Source organism: Amphiura filiformis, chromosome 7 (genome assembly GCF_039555335.1).
Source record: "Amphiura filiformis chromosome 7, Afil_fr2py, whole genome shotgun sequence".
Taxonomy (NCBI): Eukaryota; Metazoa; Echinodermata; class Ophiuroidea; order Amphilepidida; family Amphiuridae; genus Amphiura; species Amphiura filiformis.
The window spans coordinates 28,508,627-28,533,704 of NC_092634.1; the positions used below are offsets into that span (position 1 = coordinate 28,508,627).

Sequence of the window (25,078 nt, forward strand, 5' to 3'; positions counted from 1 at the left end):
TTGGAGTATGCTTGCACATCATGCACATACACTGTGCATTTCTTTACTTCCGTATAAAATCAATAATTCATGCTGGGATCAAAGTAACATTGTCTGCTCAGAGCAGATTGGTATTTTATTTTACTTGATTGCATAATAGAAATACATAAAAACGAATAAGGCGCCATGATGGAAGGTCAGGTCGGGTATCAAAGGTTATTCATAACTTAAATACTACTTGTATTTCCCACCTTGCCTCTGTCACATGTTTCCTTCATATTATTGACAGCAAGTCCTAATTTTGACTTTGCTATTGCAAAATGTCATTTCATATCAAATTAGTAGACTTTCTTTGAAAAAACATATCACTGGTGCCTGATGGGAATACCCGTCCGCCATTTCATTAAACTGGATCGTTTTCGCCTGTTTTGCGCCCAGATGTATTGGGGGCGCGCTATACTCTCATTGAACAGACAAAGTTCGCAAAACTAACAACGTTGTTATTTGCCAAACTCAATTAACATGATCCAAGGGGTCGAACATGAATTATTCATAACGAGCTATAACGGATCGATAACTGGCCTCACTTTCTAGCTAGTAAACCAGCTGAATTTTTCATAGATTTTGCGTTGCTAATAGAACAACCGTGAATTTAGTGTCACCCCCTTGGACCTACTTCAATATCAAAAAAGTACTTTAAGATGGATTGGTGTCAAGTGTTCTGTACTTCAGCATAATATTAACCTCTAGTGGCACGAAAGTTATTAGAGGTATTGCCTTGGAACATTAATAGGCTCAAATTAGGACAACATGTGTTATCCTTTATGGGACAAGATGATAGAGGTAAAATAAACATTGTGCATGCCAGACACTAGCACAGCCAATATCCTGAAAATACCATTTTAATTCCTGAATCTACATGGATCTACCTGAAAGGATATGAAAGATCCCTACACTGGATTACCACTGACTGCTTAATAATCCATCAGGAAAAAACATGACAATATTAAGGAAAAACCATGATAACTTATATCAGAACCCTTGTGACTGTCAAAATGTTTTCCTGGAATGTCCTGACAGAGAATTTGTGGATATAGCAATTATTTGTGGTTAACTGAAATGCAAACATCATTTACTTGATATGAAAAGAGGAAAAGGTTGATCCTATTAAACCATTATAAAAGATGCATATTTGGTAACCATTCATGCTTAAGATAGAATTCACTTGATTGAAGCTTGTCCTTGGAGTAAAGTATTAAAACCCAATTACCACTAATACCATGTGACAATACAGCTTTTCACAACTCCGTATACGCCGTAGAAGTGACGGCATAATCGGATTAATACCATAGCAATAGATGAATACAATATACCGCGCTGCACTGCAGCAGGTTGCACTCATCACCTGTCTTCAATCATATAATAGATTGAATACAATACCGCTCTTTTCAAATAGACTAATCTTACAGGTGCAATCTATGGTTCAATGCATCGGTACCGCATGAACGTTGTAGTGCGGGGCGATATAGCCAAAATTGTATTCATCTATTGCTATGTATTCATCTATTGCTATGGTAGTTAATCCGATTAACTACGTCACTTCTACGGCGTATAATCCTCTTTTAATAGCTACCCATCTTGTAAACAGTTTTATAAGTCGGTTTCAGGACATTCCAGGAATGGTTTCCAATTGCATATTTGTAAAAGTCAAACTTATAATCCTGTTACAGGAATTTCCATGATATTTCATGACTATTTATGATGATCCATGACCGTTCAGGTAAAAACGTGAATAAAAAGAGCATTTTCAGGATATTGGCTGTACTAGTGAGAAAGTCTTACTCTGTTTGAACGAAATTGAGTTAGGGCCAAAAAGCCTTAACTCAGAGCTGAGGCTTTCTGGCTAAACTACAATTTGCGCTTTTTAGATGTGGCTAAGTAGAATTGTGCTATATCTGCAATACGATGTTAGAGTGGAATAAAGCTGTATGGTTTTAAGAATCTCTGGGTGTTGGTGATTATTTTGGTACCAAAATATCAAAATGGCCAACAATTGAGGTAAGGCTTGATGGTTCTTAATCCTTGATAAAATACACCTCATAATAAGAATTTTACGCGTGGCACGTTCGCATTTTATTTTACAGGTTTGATGTAGTCATTCCTTGAATTGTCAGTGTTTTTCCTCCCGGGTTGACCTTCTTACATTATACCAAAAGATGCTCCAAGAGCTTTGCGATAACGCTTGTTTGTCAATGTATACACCAATGGATTCACAGAAGCATTGAAACCAATAACAATTCCCTCAATAGCTCCCAATACAACCAGTTGATGTGTTGACACCAGAATAATGCCAAAGAGAGGCAGTGCTATCAAAATGTACAGGATTAAATTCACTGCAATACAGAAGAGACAGACGGATCCATTCGCGATTAGCATTACTGAAACTTGACGAAATTGTTCTTCGCGTGTATTTGACATCGGAAGGTCTCTATTCTGTTGTCTTTTGTTCAGTGTTTGCATAATTCGATAATACATGTAGATATTTACCACTAAAAAGAAACTCCAAATTAAACAGTAGATCACGGTAATTAATTGAACATAAAGTGTATTTATCTGCTTCAAGTAGTATATCCCAATCGTAACAATGCCATCTTTCCAACGCAAACAAGCTTTAGTAGATACTGCACCATGATAAAATGGTATCGCTGAGCAGGACCATAACGAACTTATTAATAATGAAAAGCAGATAAGTTTGATCGTTGTTCGTGAGCCTTTCAAAAGCCGATGTTTGATAGGATGACATATAGCAAGGAAACGCTCTGATGTTACAAGAGTAACAATGTCAATTGAGAACAAGAAGAAAAAATATCTCATGAAATGAAGTATACTCTCAAGGTCACCGTGATATCGCACAGGCGTGGTTTTAGTAAACAAGGCAACTTGTAGTAGATAAGTTAATAGAGTCAACAGATCCGCGCCGGTCAAACTAACTAAATATATAAATGTTGCTGTTTGTAAAGATGGAGTTCTCACAAATGTCCAGATGAATGATAAATCACTAAAACATCCAAAAAAAACAATTAAACATGGCCAGATGATCTGATATAGATTCCATTCGTTAGGGAGATACAGAAACCAGGCAGGAAACTCTGTTGTGTTAGTCAGATCAATGGTAATGTTGGCTAAACAACTGGTATTCATCACCGATAGAGATGGAGTATACTGCCAGTGGTTAGTTTAAACGTACTTAGTTGACAAGAAATATCTGCTTTGTAACCGAAATTCATCGCAGATAGAGATGGAGTATACGGTCAGTGTTCAGTTCAGACGTATTTGGGCGACAGTAGAACGTTTTTACTTTACAAGAATCTCTTCTTTGTAACCGACAAGAGTAAACGAAAACCACCGTGTGTCACTGTTATGATTAGATATGCATTAAATATTAAATAATGCTCTGTTCAAAAGGCACAAGTTACAAAGTGATTGGCTGTTTGTCCCGATTGATAAAAACGCTAAAATGTTTTCTTTATTAGTCGAAAGCAAACACGAATGGGCCAACAGGAAAATCAATCTTACACCAACATTGCAAATATGATTTGATTGGATTCCTGAATTTGGCTTCACAGTTTATAAATAATACTTCAGAAGCGTAATAAATGCTTGCACGTGTTTCATATTGAAATAGTATTCACATATTAAACTCTCACTCCGTTTGTAATATTATAACCATCTTGTTTTCTTTTTTACTAATGAATCCAAAGTAAATTACTAAGACAGTGGCTATAGAACCTGTGACGTACCTTACGCGAGGAAACTTCGAGCGTGAGTACCGAAAATGGCATAATAGACTTGCACATTCGAAGGTAGCCCTCACCCGTTCGTGTTTTAAGAGAGCGATTTATAGAAATCTGGAGCTTGATAATATGTACATCCCCATGGCAATTGTTAATGACCCTTGCCTTGATTTCAGGAGTATGTTTTGTTAAGTTATTACCAAGCTGTTTGCCAACAGTGTTTGGTTCTTCCAACCCCTTCCATTTCAGCGTCATACTACCACCATAAGAAATATTTGGCCTATTAAACTCACCCGTAGCGTAGCCAGGTTTTCGGAACGGGTGGGGGGGGGGGGGCAAAACTTGAATTGTTGACCCCCTTCCAACCCCCCTTCAAGTCTTCAAGTGCTGTTCTCCTAACAAAGCGAAGCTTATCCAAGGAGTAAGGTGATGATGCTCATAAATGTGCAGAAATGTGCAGAGTGCAGAACAACAAACGGTGCAAGTAAAAAGAACTGGAGAGCTGATTTAGATGACTTGGTGAGTAGCAGTAGGCTGCAAGACCCTCACTGCTGGCAGAGCTATGGCCTGGAAAACGTTGACAGATGGTGCTGCAACTGCTTCCGCAGGTAGCCTGTTCCAAGTTGGAATTGTCCTCACAAAGAAAGAGTATTTGTAGGTGTTGCGAGTAGCCAAGACTGGAAGGTAGCGTAAATTGTGTGATCTTCCAGAGGTTGGGTGAAGCCTGATGATTGGTGGAAAGCTGATGTTAACTAGACCATGATGGATTTTATAAAACATTGTACATTGAGACATCACTCTTCTAGTGGCTAACTGGTCTAATTGCAGCTGATGCAGAAGAAGTGTTACGCTTGTCTTTCGATGAAATTCTCCACAAATGAACCTAACAGCCTGACGCTGGACCATTTCCAAGGGTTTTACATCACGAGCTGTGTATGGACTCCAAGCTGTGGCGGCATACTCAAGTTGAGGTCTGACAAGAGTCTGGTATGCCTTTAATTTGACATCCTTTGAACATGGTCCAAGGTTACGACGAATAATTCCAAGTGTGTTGAGAGCTTTTGTACGAATGTTTGAGATATGTTGTTTGAATGATAGGTCATTAGATATAGTTACACCAAGATATTTGTGACTTTCCGTTTTCTCAATAATTTGGTTTGAAACACAATAGCTGAAAATTGACGGCAGTTTCTTACGAGTGACAGTGAGGTGTTGACATTTGCTGGCATTAAAAGACATTTGCCATTTGTCTGCCCATGCAAACACTGCATTCAGGTCTTTCTGTAAGGCTACATGATCTTCTGGTCCTTTTATCTCACGATATAGAACACTATCGTCAGCGAATAGTCTAATGGTAGATTCCAGCTCTTCAGTCATGTCATTGATATAGATAAGGAAGAGGGTGGGTGGGGCACACCAGATTTTACAGGTGCCCAGTTTGAACAAGTTCCTTTCATGGTAACACACTGTTCCCTGTTTGACAGGAAACCTTGAATCCATTGGAGCGATTTCCCTCTAATGCCACAATGGTTGTTGGTACATATCAAATCTAAAACGTTTTGTGATCTTGGTCTTGTGATCAACGTATTCAGCTGCGTAAGACCTGACTCAGATAGAAAATCTAAGAAATCATCATGAAGTTTCTTACGTCTACTGTCACCTTTTGTTTCACCTGTCTCCCAGTTTATATCTGGGAAGTTAAAATCACCACAGATGATGATATTACAATGACTTTTGATTTTACTCAAAACTTTGGCAAGGCTATCAGAAAGATGGTTGACTGGGTCAAAGTCATTATTTGGTGTTCGATAAAAACTACCTATAAAAACTCTACCGGCTTTAACAAACTCCATGGAGGACCAAACAATTTCACAAGGTGCATCAAACTCTGGTTGTTCAACAGAAACAAAGTTACCCTTAACAGCAAGGAATACACCTCCCCCTGATTGATTACGGTTCTTGCGCATAACATTGTAATCTTCAGGGAAAATGGAGTAGGATGGAATACCTGAACCAAGTTTGGACTCGCATCCAAATATTATATCAGGAGCATGCTCTTTGATTGAAGCTTGAAAATCTAATCTTCCTTTCTCCCCTTTTAGTCCATCACAGTTAATGACCATTGATTTTAACGTAGGAACACAATTCGTCAACAGTAACTTCGTCGGTTAGTGACTCAAAGGAATTGCTATCAAAGAAACTGGGACCAACATTAGGCAAGCCACATTGTATACAAATCCAAGACAAATTGGAATGATGAGTATACACATCAGATATGTGGTCCGTTACAACGGCACACTCCCGGTGGTACCATATGTCGCAGCTATCACATTTGATAGCTTGCTGGTCATTTTCCACTTTGCGACTACATATACCACAGGGATAGTTGGTAGTTGTAGGACCTGCATTTGTTTCAACACAGCTAAGGAGTAAAATCATAACTATTGTCTGACGGGTACATGTGGAGTTTGACCTAACCATTGGTTTGATTAGACCTTTAGGCAGAAATTTATGCAACCTGAAATGATTGGTAAGGTATGCAAGAGAATGGTTATGACTCGTGAAACTAGAATTAGACACTTTAGTATCAGAATATTGATCATTCAAATGACGTGCTGGATAAATCATACACCACAGGTAGTAAATGGCTACAATAAGAAAGCTTAACCTGGCAAGGATATCCATTTTTGCCTGTGAATATGCCACTATAAAGAAGCTTGATATACAGCAAGCTACCAACACTTAATATAACTACAACAATTTGTGTATGACAATAAATATACAGAGTCTAAATATACAAAGTCAACACACACACACACCCACACCCCCACCCACACCCACACCCCACACCCGGCTACGCCACTGAAACTCACTGTAATACAGAAGAGAGACAAACAGATCCATTCGCGATTAGCATTACGAAAACTTGACGAAATTGTTCTTCGCGTGTATTTGACGTTGGTTAGGTATCAATTGGGTTTTTAGCGGGTTCAGAGCCACCAAAACCTTTAAATTAGCAGATAGGCGAAATCTGCTTGTTCTCTGTTGACAAGGGGCAGTCTTCAGTGAACCGCTCTTTTCAGCGCCATCAGTAGGCAAGGGGTGGTCTACCTGTCTTAGGTACGTTGTCCTGAAGAAGTCAAAGCTACTCCTGACGAAAGCTTGACAGTTCTAAACTTGTCCGACGGCGAACACGCTAAAACCCCACTAATTGTTATGAATTCCCGTTGTAAAAGCCTATCCCACAAGTTGGTAGGTATCTATTCTGTTGCCTCTCGTTCAGTGTTTGCATAATTCGAGAATACATGTATATATTTTATCACTAATATGGAAACACATAGTTAAAAGTAAATTATGGAAAATGTATGGGACAAAATGTTGATTTATGCTAGAGCTTATTGGGCGTAAGTTAATGTAACCTTCAATGAACATGATAATTGACATCCCCAAATAAAAATAAACGTACCTTTATGCGAAATAATTCTTGCAAATATGGACCACCTTGTCACTCTTGGCGTGCCGTCGTCATGGTCATGGGCTGGGCCAAGTTGTTCCATGTGTCTATTTTGGTGGAGGCTGGTCCTTCATTTTAATAGGCTTTTGGTTATTTTTTAATTTCCCTCCTCTCGCCGTTTTGCTAATTTGTCTTTATGTGTGACCAACCATCTCACAGCTAACCAAACTGGATATCAACAAAGTGTCTGGGCCTGATGGGATTCCCGCTCTAGTTCTAAGAACTGCAGCTGCTGAACTGACCACTCCTCTTGCACGGCTCTTCCAACTCTGTTTTAACAGAGGACACATGCCAGCCCAATGAAAGTTGCCGATGTGGTCCCATGTTTCAAGAAAGGGGACAAACATTCCCCACGGCATATACACATAAACGGTTCCAAAAAAGGAAGTCCCCCAACACAGAAAAATGTTTGCACTTTTCTACATCAGACCTCTTTAACTTAAGGCAACTTAATCAAAACGTATGTTTCTAAATTATATATTTTTAAATATTTTTATCAAAAAAACTTAAGTTAAGGGATCTAGAATGAGCGTTTATGGCGTTTCGACAGTATTTTTTGTGGGACATGAGAGCGCCTCAGACGATCGAATTACATTCTGAAATGTCTTTCTGATATCAAATAATTTTAATTTTTTGAAATTCACGATATAATATAAATTTTATGACAAATTATTAAAATTTGATATTTTTCAAATTTTTGATATATAACAGTCCTCGAAATAAATTTTATAAATCTAATGATATATTCTTAAAGTGTATGTAGCTGGGAGGAAGATATGGATTTTTTTCCCAAAAAGACCTATTTTTTTTGGTGTTTTGGAAAAAATCCATATCTTCAATACGAAAGGTCAAAATTTTCAATTGATCGTCGGCTTTTCATCCCACCTACATACACTTTAAGTATAAATCATCAGATTTATAAAGTTTACTTCAAGTACTGTTAAATATCAAAAATATCAATTTTAATGATTTGCCATAAAATGTGTATTACATTGCGAATTTCAAAAATCAAAATTCGATATGTCTGATGTGTTCTAATGTCCCACAATAAATACTGTCCAAACGTTCATACCCCTTCCCTCAAGATGTTCATAAATTAATGTTTACACATTTCAAACATGTTTTATCGTTCAGTGAGAAATCATATAGCCATTTATGGAATTTTATACTTAAACAAAAGTTGCGTAAATTTAAAAAGTTTTTTATTCTAATTAAATTTATTAGGAAAGAACATCTGTAACTTCAATGATAAATCTTGTGTTCATTGATTAATTTAACCAATGGACAGATAGATTCTTGGTTAAATCTGTTATGCTTGATACAATACACTTGTTTTACTGGTGATTCTTTGAATGGTTCAAAAACATTAATATGGGTGGCCGTTATCAAGACTCAACTTGTTACAAGCGGACGTGAGGGACAACATCATCATAAAGGACTTTGCAGCAAATCCTTCAAATGCGGGGAACCAGCTTGACCAACAACAGAGAAGAACGATGCTTGGAAGCCATCTCACATGAAGGAAGGCCTATTGCTTATTGAAAGACATTAATAAGCTGCAGCATTCATTTTAATTTATTCACTGAACCATAAAAACTGTTTTTGAATGTGTGATACCTAAATCAGGAAAAGCTCAAATTAAATTAAATTAAATATGCTTCGTTTTGACTCAATTACTCACATAAAGGGAAAAATTTGTCAAACACAAATTGATGCATAAAAAGATTATATAGAAAAAGGAGCTTATTTTGGCCGAAAATTTCATAAATGGCTCCATTTTGCAATGAAGATGATAAAAAGTAGCATCAAAAATCCGCTCACTTGATGCATAACTAATCAGTCTATGATCTAAACTTTTAAATAAGAGAATTGATCAAGCCATTTTTGGATTATACCAAAATGGCTTTGAGGGAACTTACTTTTTTGTTTCTATATCAAGTTATTCATATTTTTCTGCTTTTTTGTAGTAATTTTAATTCTATAAACTGAACATTTCTATGCAAAAAGTTAGGGCCCTATTTACATATATTTTTAAATTTGAATTAGTTAAATAATATGAGTTTTGCGTTATGTTTCATGATAAAAAGATTTTTTGAAAATTTCTTTGTCATTTGTTAGTTTGTTTGCTGATGTTTTAATACCATTTTATAAGTGTCTACCCCCTTGTAAAGATGCAAACAAGACTTTAGATAAATAGCGCCACCATTGTTTAACCTTTCTTTAAAATGGCTCAGTTTTACATGCTATCAAACAATCGTGGTGGCGATTTCAAAATCTACAAAATTAAACATACTTGCTTCTTTGCTTGTCTTGGAGTATACTGTCAGTTTTGTAATATTCTTGAACCTTTCAAAAGCAGATGTTTGATAGGGTGACATATAGCAAGGAAACGCTCTGATGTTACAAGAGTAATAATGACCATTGAGGACACGAAGAAGAAATACCTCCCGAAAGTAAGTATGCTCTGAACATCGCCGTAATATCGCACAGGCGTGGTTTTAGTATACATGGCAACTTGAAGTAGATAAGTTAAAATAGTCAACAGATCAATGCCTGCTAAACTGACTAGATATACAAAAGTCGATGTTTGTAAAGATGGAGTTCTCACAAATGTCCAAATGAATGATAAATCACTAAAACATCCAAAAATAATTAAACATGGCCAGATGATCTGGTACATAATCCATTCATTCGGTAGATACAAATACTCTACTGCAAATTCTGTTGTGTTTGTAAGATCAATGGTAATATTTGAAGAACAACTGGTGATGGTGGAACGATCTTACTTGGCAAGAAATCTCTTCTTTGTAACCGACAAGGGCAGAAGAAAATACTGTGTGTCACTGTTATAATTAGATTCAATATGAAATTATATTCTGTTCAATTGACACAAGTTGCACAATCTGATTGGCTAAGCGCTGTTTGTACTGAATGCTAAGTACGCTTAAACGTTTTACTTATTAATCGAAGCAAACACGAATTTATAATGTACCAACAGAAAAATAAATCTTACACGTATATTGCTAAGAGGATTTAATTGCAATCTCAAACTTGGTTTCGACAGATTCTAAACAATATTTCTGAAGCTTAATAAGTGCATACGCGTTTTTCATATTGAGCAAGTAATCTCATATTAAAATATTTCACTCCATTTATGATTACAATAATCTTTTTTTACTTAAGGGGGTATGATACCATGATTTTCATCAGGACCCCTCTTCTTGTTGCAAATTTATGAAGTTCATAAATATGTTCATCACCTCATATCCTGAACTTATAAAATATCTCTACATACAAAGTGCTTTTAAACCATTTTAGTAAATTATTTTGGCCCTATATATATTTTGTTTACTGTATCCTAGTAACTCAGATGTGTGTTTCATAACAAACCATAATTTATTCTATTCAACATGCTCAAGGCCCATTCTTCGACAAAGTGTTAAAGTTTGGTCTCAGGAATGACAAAATGCCAACCACGAAGAATTCATGGCGACATAGTCTCAAAGACCTGTTGGAAAAATTTAATAATCTGTGTTGTGATTGCAAGCATCGTAATATAATACCAAGGAGCATGAAACTTAAATCTTCTATGAATTGACATAAGTCGGATAATATGCTACGCCAAGCTGAAAAGTCTCTTCTATCTGAACGTATCCGACAAATTAACTTCAGGATTTCCCAATTTCAAGATCAAAAATTGGATGTGGAAGATTTTCTCTTCACACACTTACCCAGTGACAGATATGACGAAGTAGTTGAGTTTACTCGCAAAGTAGCTATCGCTGAAACCAACATCTGTAAACCCCGCCAGCAAAAGAAATTCGCTAGCCTTAAGGAGAAGCAAATAAAGCAAACTAAACCAGCTGTTAATGACATTAACATTTCACCTGATGACATTGAAGAAGCAACCAGCAGGTGGGTTATCAATGTTTCGGACTGTGATCTTAACGAACATGAACAATCCCTGCTGAAGAAAGGCTTACATTTTGCTGTCTCACCTACCAAGATCCCTGTGGATGATATTGTCACTGCTGTTGAGTCAGCTGTTAGACTTGTTTGTTTGGGTTCTTCTGAAGCAGCTGAGATACGCAATAAAACCAGCGATCTAGTTCATCAAGCAAAACTCCCTAAAAGTAATATCACCCGCGAAGAAAGGGAAGTCTTTCGCTCACTTCAGCGTAATAAAGACATCATGGTCGTTCCAGCCGATAAAGGCCGTACGATAGTGGTAATGAACTCTACAGACTATAACAACAAGGCAAAGTTGCTGCTGAGTGACAATAAAACCTATGTAAAGCTCAAATCAAAGTTGGTCAAGTCTCTGCAATCCATCAAGCAAAGCGGTGCTATCATTGAGATTCAGTACAGAAAGCTCTATCCCACCAGTGAGGAGGTTCCTAAGTTCTATGGACTTCCGAAAATTTACAAGCCCAACCACCCTCTTCGTCTGATTGTTGCTTGTAGTGGCTCCATTACGTACGCGTCGGCTAAATTTATCGCGGACATCATATTTCCTCTAGTGGGTCTAACAGAACATCATATCAAGAACAGCAAGGACCTAGTGACCAAACGTGAAGACTTTACTATTAGTGAGAATGAAGAATTGGTCAGTTATGATGTCACGGCTCTGTTCACGTGCACACCTGTAAATGAAACTATTGACATCATTGAGTCACGCCTTAAGAACGACCCTACTCTGGGTAATCGCACATGTTTGTCAGTTGATCAAATCATTGAACTGCTCCGGTTTCAGCTGACCACCACATATTTTCAGTATGGTGGTGAATTCTATAACCAACTTGAAGGTGCGGCGATGGGGTCTCCCGTATCCCCATTAACTGCAAACATTTTCATGGAGGACTTTGAAATTAAGGCCTTGTCTTCATACCCCAACCCCCACGGTTCTGGGGTCGTTATGTTGACGACACTATGGTCATCATCAAGAAGAGTGCTGTTGAGTGTTTCACTGATCACTTAAACACCTGCCACCCATCCATAAAGTTCACTATGGAACGCGAATCCAATGGACAACTTCCCATGCATGACGTCATGGTCAAACGCGAAGAGAACGGTTCACTGTCTTTCCAGATATACCGCAAGCCTACCCACACCAACCAGAGCTTCCTCAATTTTTACCAAGGAGGAGGATCTTGACCATGAACTTAACAGCATTCACAGATCTTTAGCTGTATGTGGATATGACAAGTGGACATTGGACACAGCTACCAACAAAACCAATGCCAAACGGCATGTTCGCAATAGTGACTCGGGGCAACAAGTGAAAGGCTCGGTTACCATCCCATATCTGGTCGGTGTTTCGGAGAGTCTGAGGCGGATTTTGAAATCCCATGGCATTGTAACCCATGTCAAGCCACAGAATACAATACGGTCTCTTCTGGTGGCTCTCAAAGACAAGACTGACAAGCTGGACAAATCTGGGGCCATCTATGGCCTCAAATGTTTAGACTGTTCTGCATCATATGTAGGGGAAAGTGCCAGGCCATTAAGAACACGTATTAGCGAACACGAACGCCCCACTTTCCCAGTTGGTGAGCATATCACTAAGGAGCACCATAGTATTGACTGGGACGGTGTGCGCATTCTGGACCGTGAAGAAGATTGGTTCAGGAGAGGGGTCAGAGAAGCGATCCAACTGGCAGCGACCTCTACAGAGACCGGGGGCGCCATGATCTTCCAGTTGTTTACTTGACCAAAACCAATCAATATCTGGTAGTCAAGAGGCAAGTCAAGTGGAATAATCTCTTCAGTGGCTAAAGAAGACCTGTAGATGCAGGTCGCAAGCTACCACAGCTCTGCAAATAGTAAGTCTTGTGACTGTTGTTTTAAATATACTACTGTACTGTGTTGTGATGTTATACTTTACTATAATTAGGGCATGATACCAGGTAATGAAAAGTACCTATAATCCATTATATGCGCGCATGTTTAGCGAGCAGGGACACATTATACGGAACGCACCTTGGCTGGCGACATGGAGGAAAACAATGGACATGCATAATCAGCTTTATTGTTTTATACTTTCTAGCCTCAAACATTTTAGAAATCAACTCCTAAGTATAAGTTATATTAATAAAAGTTATTTCTTTTTGACGAAACAAGTCTGAATACGACTTGAAACTATGGGCGACACAGATTTGACATTTTGAACACTTTATCGGAGAATGTGCCTCAAGTAGAGTACATGAATAGAATACATCAAATCTTTTGTTCTACTATCTATAGAAATGTACTCATCGATGCATGCTAAATAATACTGAATAAATTAAATAAGCTCTTCGACATGTGAATGCATCCCAATTTAATACTATGTACCTTCTATAATGTGTTGTTAGGAAAAAAGATTTAAAAAGGCTATAGGTCATCATAGGTCAGGTTATAGGTCACTTGGTTCAGGTCAAATTTAGGCATCAATTTTGAATACATGTTATAGTCTGTGATATCATAATGAGGCATCAATTTTGATATTTTGTCTTTTACTGGATATGTATTGAAAAGGTGTGAGGTGGATATATTTCTATACCTTGGGATGTAAATGGTGAGTACAATTTAGATTGCCTAGTTGAAATAGATAGGACAAAACAGATATAAAATAGTGAACAAAATCACAAAAGTGATGCTTACGAAAAACTACCTAATATGGTGGTATTGATGACAAGAAATACGATTTTTTCAACATTGCTGTGTGTGGTTGTGGTAACCTGTTACCTATGGCTTAATTAAGTTTCAGTGAAATAATGTCGCTAGTTAAAAATACAAAATATAGCTCAACATTGAAAATAGAAGCATTTTAACCAGTTGGTTTTTTTGATAGGTGTGGAGCACCAAGTTCAGGAAGTCATAATAGAAATCAGGAACCACGTATTCCCATTTTACCTATCAACATTATTTCTCTAATGCGTAGCACATAGCCACAATTTTAACGAAATCCGTTGATGGTAAGCTTTCCAAAATGAAGTGAATTTAAAACAACAGTGATGTACCACCTTTTGGCTTCTACCTTTAAAAGCATGTAAGTTACATTGATACCGATGCCACCAATAGAACGAGAAGATTTGCCCCTTCATTTTGCGTAACACTTTGTCCAATTTTCCCCCTAAATAACGCAAAAAATGCAATGGGTGCAGTACCCCTTAAATAAGAGGCTGCATAATTCTAGAATACACGAATACACGTTGGCCTCTAATACTTTTTCTAGTGGAAAAGTTTTTCTCCCTTATTGTTAACCTGATCTAGTTTCTTGTGATATTCGGATTTATTTTATTTTATCATTCATAATGCAACTATCACCGACCACGTTGCCTTTACCAATCATTTGATCAATTATTGGGATAACTCAGAAGTTATCGACAGAAAAACTGACAAGATCACTAAATGACTGAAAGAAGCCACCAGGGTACACCAAAATGGAAAATGCATACTGAAGGCATATTTACTCAAAAATATCTTTGATCAACTCATCACGCCCTCTACAGTGGTTCCTGTTGCCTATAAAAGGAAACAGTCAGATATGATGGATTGTCAGTCTGATGAAACCACTATTGTAGTGTTGAAACGTCACCAAAATGTGAGTCAACACTTACGTTTTTCCTTGGAATTGTACAAAAAGAACTAAAGTAACGGTATTGTGAATTAGTTAAAAATGGTATGCACATGTGCCTTATCCTACGGTAAGAACAAGATCTGGTCACAATTAAAGAAGTTGGTAAGACTGGAAAAGGACACATTTGTATATTTTATCACAGACTATTGTAAGGCTTAAAACAAAATGTTTCTATCTGCAACCCTCTAATGTTTTTATTGAATGTTGATCATTTCATCAATCGGATCAGTTTTTATGGGTTGCAATAAATTTTGTACGCGGTGCGTTACATTTTCATAGTTTTGATGTACGCATCCCCTGAATTGTCGGTATGCTTCCTTGCAGGCTGTAAGACCTTTTCACATTGCATATACCAAAAGATTCTCTAAAAGCTTTGCGATAGCGCTGATTTGTCAATATATACACCAATGGATTAACAGAGGCATTGAAACCATTAAAAACGTTTTGAGTAGCTTTAAATACAACCACCTGATGTGACGAAACTAGCATAAAACCAAATAAAGTCAGAGCTGGCAAAATTTGCCCGATCAAGTTCACTGTAACACAAACCAGACAAATTGATCCATTCGCGATTAGCATAATGGAAACTTGACGAAATTGTTGTTCGCGTGTATTTGTCATCGATAGGTTTCGATTCTGTTCCCTCTCGTTTAGTGTGTGCATTAATCGAAAATACATAGATGTTTACCACCAATAAAGAAACCAAAATTGAACAGAAAATTAAGTAAAATATTTGAGAATAAACTATATTTATCTGGTTCAAATACCAACCCGGTATTTCAATGGCATAAGTATCATCCTTCCAATGCAAACAAGCCTTCGTAAATTCAGAATTGGTATAATATGGTATCCACGAGCACGAATATAACACACTTATTATAAACGAAATACAGATAAGTTTGGTCGTTTTTCGTGAACCTTTCAAGATCCGATGTTTGATAGGGTAGCAGATAGCAAGGAAACGCTCTGATGTTACAAGAGTGACAATTGCAGTTGAGAAAAGGAAGAAAAAAACTCGGATGTAAGCAACCGTATACTGAAGTACTACATTGCGCCCGTAATGTCGTAAAGGTGTTGTTTTAATGTACATACCAACTGGCAGTAGATATGTTAAAACTGTTAACAAATCTGCACCGGCCAAAGTGACTAGGTAAATGAAAGTTGGTGTTTGTAACGACGGAGTTCTTGCAAATGTCCAGATGAATGATACATTACTAAGACATCCAAAAAGAATTAAACATGGCCAGATGATCTGATGTAGAATCCATTCATTAGGGAGATACAGATGTTGGACTGGAAATTCTGTTGCGTTTGTAAGATCAAAGACCATATTGGATATGCAACTGGAATTCATCGCGAATGTAACTGAAGTATGCTGTCAGTTTTGTAATAATCAATTTTTGTTTCAGACGGAACTGACACGGTTGGTGCTTATTTCTATTTGACAAGAAATATCTTATTTGTAGCCGACAAGAGTAAAAGGCAAAACCACTGTATGTTACGGTTATAATTACATTTATATTAAATATTGACTTATGTTCTATTCAATTGGTACACGTTCCCAAATCTGATAGGCTATTCGCTGTTTGTACCGATTGGTAATTAAGCTTCGACAGTTAATAATCCTGCAGGAGCTTAATAAGTGATAGCACGTTTTGGATATTTCAATTGAAATTGCAATCTCGCTGCGTTTGTAACAATAACCAACGTGATTTATTTTAGTGATGAATATCAAATTCATATAAACTATGAATGTAATACATTACCTTAGGTAACGGAGAACGTGAGCACCGGATTTGGGCAAAAATTCGCATTCGATAATTTCGCCCTCTTCGTCCGTATTATAAGGGGAACAATTTATAGAAATTTGGGAATCGTCACTATGCCAATCCATGATGATTGTTATTGTATTGATTACCGGTGTATACAGAGTGTCCCATTAAAAGTGGGTTCCAACGAATGTTGTGATATATAATGTGCTTATAACCATCATTTGAAGTGTCTTAAAGATATGATATCGAATGTAAACATGGTTGTAGAACCAATTTTTTTTTTTTAAATTAATTGTAGACTTACTTTATACGGCATAGCAGTTTAGTTGGGAGAACAAGTTGGTTAAAACCAACAACAATTTCTTAAATAGCTATACGTACGTCTAGTAGTAGCTGGTTAAAACAGAATGTAGCCAGATTTAGGAAGAAAGTGCAAAATTAAGTTAAATTAAATTAAGAGGAAGAACAATAGAAGAAAGAAGAAGAAGAACAAGAAGAAGAAAGAAGAAGAAGAAGATGATAAATAAGAAGAAGAAGAAGAAGAAGAAGAAGAAGAAGAAGAAGAAGAAGAAGAAGAAGAAGAAGAAGAAGAAGAAGAAGAAGAAGAAGAAGAAGAAGAAGAAGAAGAAGAAGAAGAAGAAAGAAGAAGAAGAAGAAAAAGAAGAAGAAGATGAAGAAGAAGAAGAAGAAGAAGAAGAAGAAGAAGAAAAGCCATTTCATATCATTATTCAAGTATGCAATATCCGCAGGCCTGTAACCAGGGCCCCAGTAAAAATCAACCAAAATGTTAAATTGTATGTGAACATAGTTTGGTTTAAGTAAACAATATGTACAGAGAAACTAGCAGGTAATAATATAACGAGATTCGAACCGGTGACCTCAGGTTTGCGAGCACACCGCGATAAATTTGTATGCGATGCATTTATAGTTTTATAGTTTTCTTGTATTCATTCCTTGAATTGCCGTAATGTTTCCTTGCAGATCGTTAGACCTTCTTACATTGCACATACCAAAAGATTCTCTAAAAGCTTTGCGATAACGCTGATTTGTCAATGAATACACCAATGGATTAACAGACGCGTTGAAACCAATAAAAACATTTTGAGAAGCTGTAAATACACCCACTTGATGCGACGAAACCAGCATATAGCCAAATAAAGTAAGAGCTGGCAAAATTTGCGCGATCAAATTCACTGTAACACAAACCAGACAAATTGCTCCATTCGCGATTAGCATAATGGAAACTTGACGAAATTGTTCTTCGCGTGTATTTGTCATCGATAGGTTTCTATTCTGTTGCCTCTTGGTTATTGTTTGCATTATTCGAAAATACATATAGATATTTACCACCAATAAAAAAACTAAAATTGAACAGAAAATTAAGTAAAATATTTGAGAATAAACTATATTTATCTGGTTCAAATACCAACCCGGTATTTCAATGGTATAAGTGTCATCCTTCCAATACAAACAAGCCTTCGTAAATTCAGAATTGGTATAATATGGTATCCACGAGCACGAGTATAACACACTTATTATAAACGACATGCAGATAAGTTTTATCGTTTTTCGTGAACCTTTCAAGAGCCGGTGTTTGATAGGATAACATATAACAAGGAAACGCTCTGATGTTACAAGAGTGACAATTGCAGTTGAGAAAAGGAAGAAAAAAACTCGGATGTAAGCAACCGTATACTGAAGTACTACATTGCGCCCGTAATGTCGTAAAGGTGTTGTTTTAATGCACATACCAACTGGCAGTAGATATGTTAAAACTGTTAACAAATCTGCACCGGCCAAAGTGACTAGGTAAATGAAAGTTGGTGTTTGTAACGACGGAGTTCTTGCAAATGTCCAGATGAATGATACATTACTAAGACATCCAAAAAGAATTAAACATGGCCAGATGATCTGATATATAATCCATTCATTAGGGAGATATAGATAGTCTGCTGGAAATTCTGTTGTATTTGTAAAATCGATGGTAATGTTGGATGAGCAACTGGAATTCATAGCGGATGTAGTTGGAGTATGGCGTCAATGTTGTAATAATCAATTTTGGTTTCAGACGTAGTTGCAACAGATGGTGATCATTTCTATTCGACAAGAAATATGTTCTTTGTAACCGAAAAGAGTAAATGGCAAAACCACTGTGTGTTACAATTAAAATTAGATCAGTTCTGTTTAATCGGGACACGTTACCAAATCTGATTGGCTATTCGCTGTTTGTACCCGTTGCAAATTGAGCTTCAGCAATTTATAATCCTGTAGAAGCTTAATAAGTGCTAACACGTTTTGGATTTATCAATTGAATTCGGAATATCGCTGCGTTTATAACAACAGCCAACGTGATTTATTTTAATGATACTAAATTTACATGAGCTGTTAATATGCAATATATTACTCTAGGAAACGCAGAACGTGAGCACCGGACAGTGTCTAAATATCAGATTCGATAAGTTCGCCCTCTTCGGTCCGTATAATAAGGGGGACAATTTTTCGAAATCTGGGACCGTCACAAAGGACAATTCATTACGAGTGTTGTTGTCGTGATTATCGGAGTATACAGGGTGTCCTATAAAAGGTCCGAATATGGTGACTTTTTAGATTGTATTTCTAACTATCGTTCAGTCATTGAATATGCGAAAGCACCATTTTAGCTATTATTGGCAGGTAACCAGAGTTAATTTGATAAAACTGTTTTAACGAAATGACCCAAAATCGTTGCAGAACACATTTTGCAGTTTTAGTCCATTCTTGGATCACTTTTCTATTTTTATCAAAAATCGGAACATCTTTGCAAAAAATTGAATTTAATAATTATGCCTATAGATATCCTACATTAATACATCAGAAGCTGTAGCCACTTGAATCCGCCATGGCGTCGCAATGCCCTGGAATAGGGCAAGGAGCACATCACACAGCTGGAAAACAGCCACTTGAGACAACCCGACCAAGCTGGAATGTATCTTATTAGAGAGTATTAGAGAGCACAGAGTTAGTGCCATGGAAGACATAAAAAACAAACGGATCCATATTTTGTAATTAGTATTATGGAAACATGACGGAATTATGTGAGCATAATTACATTGATGATCTAATATCCTTATTTAGTGTTTATAAAAATTCTCTTAGTGTCAAGTGTCAAAGATACGTTTTGTTTACTTTTTTACCGTTTTGATGCACTCATTCCTCGAATTGTCGGTATGTTTTCTTAAAGGTTGTTAGACCTTATTACATTGAACATAACATAGGAAAAGGCTTTGTTAATTCATTTATACACCATTAACGGAAGCACTGACACCAATAACAATTATACCGGTAGCTTTAATAGCTCTCAGTACAACCACATGTGTTGAAAACAGACTATGGCCAAAAAAGGTAGTGATTTTATACTTTCCAAAAATAAGATTAAAAAAAAGACAAAACAGACAAACCGATCCATTCGGATCCAATCGTGATAATACAGTGTTATTATTAATATTATTCTTGTAATAGATTGATATTAAATGAAAGATCCTCTATTTCTAATTCACATTATCATAACTGTCGAAATAGTCTCAAACGTGCTATACCACGTACTAATTCAACAGTTTCTTTGGTGATTTCTTCGGAAATATACCGATTTTGAAAAGTTAATTTCACTATGATAATGAGAAAAATGGGAGCTTTCACCTGATACCAAAATCTGCATTTTGATGGGGGTAAATTGCGGGGAGTAGGCTGTCAATCAGGTTACCTTTTAATTCATCGCATCATGTTGACATTTGGGCATCGTGGTTAGAAAATCGTATTGACAAATTCAGCATACTGTATGTCTTGGAGTAACCGTCAATTTTGTAATATATCTGTTTGACAAGAAATCTGTTCTTTGTAACCAATAAGAGTAACACTTGATGTTCAATCGGCACAAGTTGATTTGATTTGATTTTATTTTATTCAGCATGTTAAAATGGATACACATTACAGAATGTTATTGGCTACTTGCTCAGGGCCGGATTTACCTTCTTGGGGGCCCTGGGCCAGGCCAAAATTTGGAAGCCCCCAACACATCGTGAGGAAGGTATATGCCCTCTAGTGGCCAAGTTTTTAGATTTTAGTAGGACATGTGCGCGCGAAGCGAGCGAAAAAAGTATCAAATCTAAACTATTTTAGCCCAAATTGAAGGCGATTTTGTTATATAACAGGCCAGTGCGCGCGAATCGCGCAAATTTTTTTAGCATAAAACATATTGTTTTCGGCTAAAATAGAAGATGCACACTGCACAGGGCAATTTGGGCCCATCTGGCCCTATGGTAAATCCGGCCCTGTACTTGCTGATGTTGCTCATTACTCATTCTTACTGGTATATATGTAGCAACTTAATGCAGAAATTAAAATTAAAGTGCTTGCACGTTTTTCATTATTTGAATTTTTTGAAATAGCATAAAAAGTTATAACCAGGTGAACGTAATTAATTTAGTGATGAATACCATAAGCCATTAAAATGGATTAAAAATCTGAGTTAACTTGCGTAGAGCGACGGTAAATTCGATAAGGTTGCCCTCGCCGGTTCGTGTAAAATAAAATAAATAACTGTTGGTATTTACGCTATATAGCGCCTTTCATTATGTGCCACACAATGCCCAAGGTATGCTCATACCTTTAGGTGGCGATCAATGGACAATATTCACAACAGCTTCCCATTTCACCCCTGGGTAGAGAGAGAGGCAAGTAAGGTAAAGCGCCTTGTCCAATAGCACAACACGATGGCAACTCCGGGCTCGAACTAGCAATCCACGTACCGATTACAAGGCAGGCAGAGCCCGTACCGCCGCGCCAACGTGCCCCTTAAGCAAGTCCTCAGTATGTGACTATTCGACCTCAACCCTGCCGGACTTGCGGTCTTGGTGTTTTATTATTATTATTATTTTTAAGTTTACGTAAAAATTGGGTTATAATTCAAAAAAACTTTTGTTATAACGGAACGATTGATAGAAATCTGGGACTCGTCACTTTGAGCAGCCCATGACGATTAATGAACCCAGTCTTGATTATTGTCGGAGTTGCTTATCTTCATTAAAATTTCTTATCATAATTGGGTGTTATTCAAACCTTTCCATTTCTACACTAAACACCGTGTGTATGGCTGTGAATCGTTGCTATCAAGTGATATCAATATTAATATCAACATTCCCAATATATGAAGAGCTTTGTTTCAAAACCCCTTACACCCACTTGCCCATTTTTGAGAACACATAAAAAAAAGCAGTTTTGGGCGGGATGCTTGGGTAGGATGAGCATCCTGCCAAAAACTGCTTTTGTTGAAAAACACCTTATATCAGTGATTATTTTGATGATTTTTTGATATGTTCTCAAAATTGGGCAAGTAGATGTAAGATGTAAGGGCTTTTCAAACAAAGCTCTTCATATGCTAAAGCATATGAGTGTATTCTCAGTATATATCGTTACATTTACATTACAGACAAATAATGTTCAATATAAAGTGATCGAGGGCTGAGAGGCAGAAAGCATCAACTCAAGAAATGCCATTTAGAAAAACAAAACAAATTTTAACATTTTTGCGAACTATTTTATTTACAAAAAGTTGTATCCTACGTCTTTCTGGCGTTAACTGAAATCTGAAATCACTGAGTTATGGCTTCTAACTTTCAATGTTGTCAATACCGGAATGTGTTATTATAATCTCTTTATAATCACCAGACAAGCCAATGACCATTCAATTATCTATTATAATTTTCTATACTTCAATATCAAAAAAGTACTTTAAGATGGATTAGTGTCAAGTGTTCAGTACTTCAGCATCGTTCAGTACTTCAGCATCAGTACTTTTGCCTCTAGTGGCACGAAAGGTGTTGCTTTGGATTAGGACAAAATTAGGCTCAAATTAGGACAACCTGTGTTATCCTTTATGGGACGGGATGATAGGAGTAATATAAACATTGTGCATGCCAGAGAGTCTTATCTGTTTGAACGAAATTGAGTTTGGGCCAAAAAGCCTTACCTCAGAGCTGAGGCAATTTTTTTTAACACATGTATTTTATTTTGTAGGCTTACTATACTTGGGTTATAATATACGTATGACTCTTCTCTCTTTTAGTTTGAGTGACATTAGTCCACTTATCTCTCTCTATTCATTCTTTTTCTCTTCTATTGACTGCGACCCCTCTTGACATTTACATCCTGTCAATTAGGAAAATACCCTATTGTCCTGTGGTGTTGCTTATTTACATAATTATATTGCTTTCCAGTTTCTCATTGTAGTGAACCGTCTTTCATAGAGGTAAGACGTGCTGATTTTGCTCTGAGCTTTGTTTGCTACTGAGTTCTATTTGAACTTGCCTTCAGTTTTTGACTTGAAATTGTTTAACTACAGTATGTAGTTTTCGTTGTTTGCTTTTATATTTTGTTGTCTGTCCCTGAAGAAGAGCAGTTTATCTGCTCGAAACCTCGGTTGTATTTTTGTTAACTTTGTCTACCATCCCTGTGGTATTGGATTTTTTCTAATGCAGACGTAACAGTGCATGTACACCATTCTGGTTTACATACTGCATTAGTTTTTATCTTGTCTTTGTCTTTGTTCCCCACACCAAGTTGGTATACCTGGCTCGAATCTTTCAGAGCTGAGGCTTTCTAGCTAAACTGCAATTTGCTAATTGAGATGTGGCTAAGTAGAATTGGGTTATATCTGCAATACGATGTTTGAGTGGAATAAATCTGTATGGTTTTAAGAATCTCTGGGTGTTGGTGATTATTTTGGTACCAAAATATCAAAATTGCCAACAATTGAGGTAAGGCTTGATGGTTCTTAACCCTTGATAAAATATACCTCATAATAAAAATTTTACGCGTTGCATATTCACATTTTATTTTACAGTTTTGATGTAGTCATTCCTTGAATTGTCAGTGTTTTTCCTCCCGGGTTGACCTTCTTACATTATACCAAAAGATTCTCCAAGAGCTTTGCGATAACGCTTGTTTGTCAATATATACACCAATGGATTAAGGGGTACTACACCCCTGGCCAATTTTGTGCCTATTTTTGCATTTTTCTCAAAATTATAGCGCATTGGTGACAAGTAAGATATGTATATATTATAGGGGCAAGGACAACAACTACTGTACTAAAAATTATCACCTCAAAGCCAGTAGTTATTGATGTATTGATCAAATATTGGGTTTCCCTCATTTTTGACTGTAACTCCACAACTGTTATCTGTGCTGAAACAAAATTTCCAGTGCAGTAGTTGCAGTCCTTGCCCCTATAATATACACATCTTACTTGTCACTAATGCGCTATAATTTTTGAGAAAAATTCAAAAATAGGCACAAAATTGGGCAGGGGTGTAGTACCCCCTTAACAGAAGCATTGAAGCCAATAACAATTCCCTCAATAGCTCCCAGTACAACCAGTTGATGTGTTGACACCAGAATAATGCCAAAGAGAGGTAGTGCTGTCAAAATGTACAGGATTAAATTCACTGCAATACAGAAGAGACAAACGGATCCATTCGCGATTAGCATTACGGAAACTTGACGAAATTGTTCTTCGCGTGTATTTGATATCGGAAGGTCTCTATTCTGTTGTCTTTTGTTCAGTGTTTGCATAATTCGATAATACATGTAGATATTTACCACTAAAATGAAACTCCAAATTAAACAGTAGATCACGGTAATTAGTTGAAAATAAAGTGTATTTATCTGCTTCAAGTAGTATATCCCAATCGTAACAATGCCATCTTTCCAACGCAAACACGCCTTAGTAGATACTGCACCATGATAAAATGGTATCGCTGAGCAGGAACATAACGAACTTAATAATAATGAAATGCAGATAAGTTTGATCGTTTTTCGTGAGCCTTTCAAAAGCCGATGTTTGATAGGGTGACATATAGCAAGGAAACGCTCTGATGTTACAAGAGTAACAATGTAAATGGAGAACAAGAAGAAAACATATCTCATGAAATTAAGTATGCTCTCAAGGTCACCGTGATATCGCACAGTCGTGGTTTTAGCAAACAAGGCAACTTGCAGTAGATAAGTTAATAGAGTCAACAGATCCGCGCCGGTCAAACTGACTAGATATATAAATGTTGATGTTTGTAAAGATGGAGTTCTCACAAATGTCCAGATGAATGATAAATCACTAAAACATCCAAAAACAATTAAACATGGCCAGATGATCTGATATAGAATCCATTTATTTGGGAGATACAGATACTCGTCTGGAAACTCTGTTGTGTTAGTCAGATCAATGGTAATGTTGGCTGAACAACTGGCATTCATCGCCGATAGAGATGGAGTATACTGCCAGTGTTTAGAGTAAAAGAAAACCACTGTGTGTCACTGTTATAATTGGATATGGACTAAATATTAAATAATGTTCTGTTCAATAGGC

At 36.9% G+C, this 25,078-nt stretch overlaps 2 protein-coding genes across 2 annotated transcripts; both read left to right on the top strand.

Annotated features, from left to right (window-relative positions):
• The first annotated feature begins 10,900 nt into the window (after positions 1-10,900).
• LOC140157763 (uncharacterized) lies at positions 10,901-12,265 on the top strand. Its single transcript, XM_072181009.1, has one exon. The coding sequence runs from the start codon at positions 10,901-10,903 to the stop codon at positions 12,263-12,265; it is 1,365 nt and encodes a 454-aa protein (XP_072037110.1).
• A 63-nt stretch (positions 12,266-12,328) lies between these two features.
• LOC140157764 (uncharacterized) lies at positions 12,329-12,997 on the top strand. The gene has a single exon (XM_072181011.1). It carries the CDS (start codon positions 12,329-12,331, stop codon positions 12,995-12,997), a length of 669 nt encoding a protein of 222 aa, XP_072037112.1.
• The last annotated feature ends 12,081 nt before the right edge of the window (positions 12,998-25,078 follow it).